The 6567-nt window shown below is 32.9% G+C and overlaps 1 protein-coding gene across 1 annotated transcript; it reads left to right on the top strand.

The window, feature by feature from the left end:
• The first annotated feature begins 1224 nt into the window (after positions 1 to 1224).
• LOC127093011 (uncharacterized) lies at positions 1225 to 2410 on the top strand. Its single transcript, XM_051031906.1, has 2 exons — positions 1225 to 1678; positions 1914 to 2410. The coding sequence occupies exons 1-2, from the start codon at positions 1320 to 1322 to the stop codon at positions 2224 to 2226; spliced, it is 672 nt and encodes a 223-aa protein (XP_050887863.1). The 5' UTR covers positions 1225 to 1319; the 3' UTR covers positions 2227 to 2410.
• Positions 2411 to 6567: the final 4157 nt, after the last annotated feature.

Here is a 6567-nt window from a genome sequence, read left to right as displayed (position 1 = left end):
AAATCGAGTACTGTTCACCGTATAATGACAACGAAGAAAAGATTAAGTTCAACAAATTTGAGTTGAAGACAGGTGCAGATTTAAAGGCTATATGAAATATTCTTTTTCCATTTAAAAACAAAATTTTTGGTCGAGATGGATGCGATGATTTTGAGATCGGTCAAATATATTATGAAGATGTTGAAACGTCCACCTGAATATTGAAATGTAATGTTTGATTTACGTTAACATCACTTATGTAATATTATTTTTATGTTATCAACGGTAATTTTATTTTGTCAAACTGCATCTATCTAGTACTTTATTTGCTTATGTTTCGGTATGTTCCAGAAATACACTTCCGTAAGATTTACAGAGATGCATTTTCATACACACAACTTAGGCGTGACACAAAATCAACATTAATTATGTGTGTTTGGGATGCGTTTGGAGATACATCTCCAAAATTTGAGGATATTATTGTATTTTCACGAAGGTTTGATAGTAATCCATAATATGCGTTAAGTATTTCCCTTTTATTAAACTTTGTCTAACTACTATGGACTATTTGATTATTGTGTCAAGAAAACTTATTTCTCTTTTTTTATCTATTCACATATATCATTTTCTTATGCTAATTTGATACATTCGTTTATCAAATTTATCTTTTGCTGAGACATGATCGGAAGTAAGTGTTTCTTTTTTACATGAACACTTACCATCAATTAAACTCAAATTTATTTTTACAATTAAAGTAAATATACAATGGATCATGTTAACTTGTGTATCTTAATATAATTCTCAGTCTATGGCTCAACAAAAGTTAATTTATGAACTTTAATTTTTTTTATATTTGAGCTAAATGAATAATTATTATAAGTAACACAATTTTTTTTAGGTTTATTAAATAATTGATGTATCTGATATATAATAATGACCAAATACATTATTTATTCAATGAATCTAAATTTTTTTATTTATAATAATAACTGAAGGTGTATATATTTTCTTAAAAATGTCAAAATATACTATTTAAAATGTATTTTGAATAGTATATTTTTTTGTGAAAATAAAATATTTCTAGAAACCCTAATTTGATTGTTAGTGACCCGGCCCCATGAGGCTCGACCCATTGTCTAAGTTTATCTACTAGTAGTATATTGAAAGAAGATAAAAAGAAAGAGACACGGTATTGTAATAACTTGAAGTATTTAAAGGTTTGTTTCGTTGTAGTTTTCATTTCATTCCTAATTCCTAGTTCTCTCTCTTGTCTTGTGTCTGGCTGCTGCGGCTGCGCAGTCAACAACATATCTCACATCTTTCTGCAATCACTCAGCACAATGTCTCCTCCCAATGCTCCAAATCCAACCTCTGACCCGCTCTCCACTGCCTCCCATCTCACCCATCGTGAGCTTCTCTGCCGTCGTCTTCGCAACACTAAACGTCTTATCAAAAACTACAGACGTATGTATTGGGCTCTCATCGAGCAAGTCAGGATCAAGCATAGGCAATATGTTACTGAGACCGGTCGTAGCCCTTTCGAGGATGAACCTGATGTTGTCGTTGACAATTACACTAACATATGTGCTTTTCATGGTTGTATGTCCAAGCCTATGCCTTGCACTTCATTCTGCTTTCCGCATATTCTCTCTGAACCCAGACAAGTGCTTTATAAGCCTTGCACTTTTGTCATCGCAAGGTATCTTCATGTTTTCATCAACCAGCACTACTTGTTAATTCATGGCATTTTTCTAGAACCCTTTTGATTGTTGTATTAATGTAGCTAACAAATATAAATATGTCATTAATCTCATGTGGCAAAAGATCTTATGGAATCCGAGGGATCAATACTAGATTTTTGTCTTGAATGTTTGATGAGTTAATGGCTTCTTTGTATAACTGTCTGATTTGTAATATGTTATTTTTCTTTGCAGGTTACCAGGTGGACCTGTAACATGCAAGAAACCAACAGTGAGATCTACGACTCCGTCGTACTGCACTGTCCACATGCAGAAGGCTGAGATGCGTCTTGCTGTGGCATTGAAGAAGGCGGGAATGAAAATCTCTCCCATGGGCAAAGGGAATCCTAAATTTCATGAATTGGTGCCTGAGTTTGTTCGTCAAATTCAGGCAAAAAGAAGGGCAGTGAGGGGAAAGGGATGTAAAGCCGTTGCTAAGAAGGATGATGACGATAAAGAGGAAAGTGAAAGTGAAGCTAAGAAAGAAGATGATATAGTTGAGGAGTGAGGAAGAGGAAACAAACGTAAATAATAGTCCCTGTTATAAACTTGTTTCTTTGTAGCAATGTGAATGACAGAAGATGCTGAATAATCTTGTTTCAATTTGAGAAAATAAATCGAAACTATTGAATAAATAGTTTTCGGGTTTTAAATAACTGGTTTGTTTTTGAGTTTGATTTACTTTTCAGTCATGTGAAGTGCGAAATGAGTAACTTTTCTAACCATATTGATATGAGTGAATTTTAAATAATAAAAACATTTTATTCTAAACTTGTTTTAAAAAGCTTAAAATTCTTTGAATACACATTTTAGGTTTAGTAAAAGTATATATTGTAAAATATAGAAATTATTTATTGGATTTTGAAAAAAATTGGTAAAATTTTAAATATTTTTAAATTTGGCGTCGATACACTCTCTAATTTAATTTATGAAACAAAAGTTTTAAAAAAAATCAAAATTTAAGAACAGAGTATATAAATCGTCCAATTATTATTATAAATAAAAAGTTTATTTTCAAGTTCAATGAATGATTTTTGTTATTAATTAATAGTAATAGAAAATAATATTAATTATAGGATAGGTCATTTCTTTAATAAAAAAAAGGTTTGATGCATCGTTTAGTCCTTTAACTTTATGCGATGTTTCACTTTGATCCTTTAAGAAAAAAAATGTTACATAGTGGTCCTTAAACTTTACTTCTGCTAAAGTATTTGATCATTTATGTTAGTTTGTATTGGAAAAACATTAAAATATGTCAGGATGAACTATTTACATCTGATGTGGGATTTTAATGTTCCTAGAAAATGGTTAAAAAATGTCATGCTGTAAATCGTTGAAGTTAAATAAGAAAGGCATGAAGCTCAAAGGTTAGGGCAAACGAAGACATCTCTCTGAATAGGACAAACTCTATTGAAGACGATAACATCATCCGGTTTCACAGACCAACTCCATTGGAGACGATAACAACAATAGTTTCACAGACCAGCGTCATTAATGATGGTAGCAATGTTTCTATGATTACAACTAAGGTATGGTTTCGCACTTGTAACCTACTAAAAACATGAACTTTTTTTTTGCCATCTTCCTTAGTAATTTTGCTATCTTATGTGGGTTGAATAGGTAATGAAAAAGATGTTTAAGTGTGTTGTTCATCATTCTGGTGAATTTTCTAGGGAGTTTGTTAACTTTACAAAGTCAGGGTATCAAGGGTTATAGGACATTTGAGATGTTGATCCAGATTATTAGAGTTACTTTGAAGTTTTAGGTATGTTAAAAGATTTAAGTAATCCAATTGTAGATAAACTTTGGTATTACGATGAAATTAGTGCTTGCGATATTGTGCTGTTAGAGGATGACAGAGGAACTAAGAGGATGCAAATAATTGCAGTAATGACAGAGGAATGTCATTTATATGTTACTCATCCTATTTCATAGTCTAACATTATTGATGAACCAATTCTTTCATTAGAATTAGATGATGAAGTTGTTATGGATATGGGAGTTGAGTTTGGAGTTAATGAAATTGACGTGAGAACCACTGTGGTGCAAGATAGTACAAATGTGGGAGTTAGGTTTAGAGTTAATGAAACTGATGTGGGGACCACTGATGTTAGAGAGAACCCGGATTTGAAGTTGAGTGATATTATGGAGAAGACACATGAAAAGTGGAATGTAAGCATCAACAAGACACTTGCATATAGAGTAAAGACACTTGTTGTTGACATTGTAGATGATTTATTTAGGGAGCAATATAGAAGAATCCATGATTATGGCCATGAACTGTTAAGGACAAATCCATGATCAACTGCTAAAATTACAAGTCAGTCATTTCAAGGATAAGAGGAAAATAGTGAACACCCTGAGAGGAAAATAAATCCTCACTTCCAAAGGATGTATATATGCCTCAAAGCCTGCAAGGAAAGTTTTTTCAAATACAGACCTATCATAGGATTGGATGGTGTTTATTAAAGGGATACTATGATTGACAAATACTAGATACCATTGGGAGAGACCCAAATGACCAAATGCTTCCAATTGCATATGCATTTGTTGAGGATGAGATTAAAGATTCATGGAGTTGGTTTTTAGACTTATTGACAGATGATTTGGGAGGAGTCAGATTGTGCAAAACCTATACCTTCATAAGTGATCAATAAAAGGTTAACTCTAACTTTGAATTTTACTTATTTCATATATATCACCAAATGTTTTAACACCTTGAAGATTTTTGATTGCAGGGTTTGTTACCAACTATTAAAGAGTTACTTGATAATGTGGACCAGAGGTTTTGTGTCAGAAAATTATATAGCAACTTCAAAAAGAAGTTCCCTGGCCTAAAATTGAAGGAATTGATATGGAGGGCTGCAACTGCAAGTCATGTGAACGATTGGGAGAAAATAATGCTTGAAATCAAGGGAGTCAATGAATAGGCATTCAAAAATATCATCAGAATTCCACCAATATTTTGAAGCAAATCAAGGTTAAGGACAAGTACAGGTTGTGATACTTTGGTCAATAGTATGTCTGAGGCATTCAACTCTGTCTTTGTAGCTACTAGAGCCAAGTCAATTGTGACAATGCTTGAAGAAATTAGAGTGTATATAATGTAAAGATGGGAAAATATGAAGACATAATACTACCAAACATTAAAAAAAGGATGGAAGGGGAATCACAGAAAACCAACCATTGGATTGTAAGATAATGATTAATTTGTTGTCCTTTTACTCTGTTAAATGCCTATGCTAAATGTTGAATATTACAGGCGTGCAAGTGAATATGACTACGAGGTTAGGCATATATCACTAAATGGAGAAAAATATCCTGTCAATATTTCCATGAAAGAATGCTCATGTGGATGCTGACAGGGCTGCCATGTTGTCATGCAATGTCATGCATGAAGGATCCACATTTACAAAATGATGATTTTGTACCTGACTGTTATAAGAAGACACTATATGAAGCTTGTTATTCATTAGTTATTTATCCAGTTAATTGGGAAGCTTTGTGTACTAAATCTGATGTTGGTGATCTTCAGCCATCACCAATAAAGAGACAAGCTGGAAGGCCCAAGAAAAAGAGGAATAGAGAAGTTGTAGAAATGGTGAGGGATGAGACACACTTGAAAAGGGAAAACCATGGACTCAAGTGCAGTCGTTCCCACAAGGAAGGTGACAACAAGGCCACATGTAAACTTCCACAACCAGTAGTACCTCTAACTCAGGTACCAGAAGGAACCTCAACTCAGAAACTACAAGCAATAATTTCAAGTCAGCGACCACAATCATCTATTTCAAGTCAGCCACCACAACCAACAGTTTCAAGTCATCCACCACCCAAAAAGAAAAGAAAAAACTTCAAAAGGGTGGGAAGCCTGTTTCAAGTCAACCTTGATGTTTTTTATGCCTTATAATGGCTTTTTATAATGTTATCTTAGTGTCTTATAATGGCTTATTGGCAATGGCTTATAATGCCTTTTTGTAATGTTATTTTAGTGTCTTATAATGGTTTATTGACAATGACTTATAATTCCTTTTTGTAATGTTATTGATATTCCTTATAATGGCTGAATGACAATGGCTTATAATACCTTTTGTATCACTTTTTGGAATGTTATAGATATTCATTATAACAGGTTATATTTTGTTCCTACTTTTATATCAGTTATGTATCAGTGTTAAAACGGAGAATAATGTACAAACATAACACTTTGGTAAAATAGACACTAACATTCTTCATTAAATAAATAGAAGATTACATTCATATTGTTAAAACAAAACACTAAATTACCCTAATCCTAATTGAAATACATTGTTACAAACACAAGATTCAACCATAAGCTCAACATCCCAACCACAATGGACATTTTCAATCATCCTTTAGTATGGATAACCTCATTCTTCAATTTATTAATTTTCTTATTTTGTCTTTCAAGCTTCAAATCTCTTTCATCAACAAATTCATCCCCTAACCACTTGAAGAAATTACACTCCTTGTCCATGTATTTTTTGTAATTTCTACAACCCCAAAATTTTCTCCCGGAGTTGATCCTGTTCAAATCACTAACAGTGCGAAGAACTCTATCATCTTGGAAAAAACACTTCATTCTCTTGTTACTACGAAGCACAGGTCCATATGTACCAAAGCTTGTCATTGAAGCATTACTTGCATTCTTAGACATTGAAACACTAATGGAAGATGGAAGAATATAAATGTATGATGGAAGATGGAAGAAGGAATGGTGAAAATAGGAAACCACAATCCAGATGTCTGTATAGTGAAAAACGAATGAGGATGTAAGAGGATTTAGAAAACACAAATCCTAAATGGTTTATAACACAACAATTGAGTG

This window comes from Lathyrus oleraceus, chromosome 6 (genome assembly GCF_024323335.1).
Source record: "Lathyrus oleraceus cultivar Zhongwan6 chromosome 6, CAAS_Psat_ZW6_1.0, whole genome shotgun sequence".
Taxonomy (NCBI): Eukaryota; Viridiplantae; Streptophyta; class Magnoliopsida; order Fabales; family Fabaceae; genus Lathyrus; species Lathyrus oleraceus.
This window is presented reverse-complemented; position numbering and strand designations above follow the sequence as displayed.

Coding starts and splice junctions, on each gene's coding strand:
- LOC127093011 (XM_051031906.1), top strand. CDS start 1,320: ATGTCTCCTCCCAATGCTCCAAATCCAACCTCTGACCCGCTCTCCACT. Junction 1,679..1,913: donor TGCACTTTTGTCATCGCAAG/GTATCTTCATGT, acceptor TTTTCTTTGCAG/GTTACCAGGTGGACCTGTAA.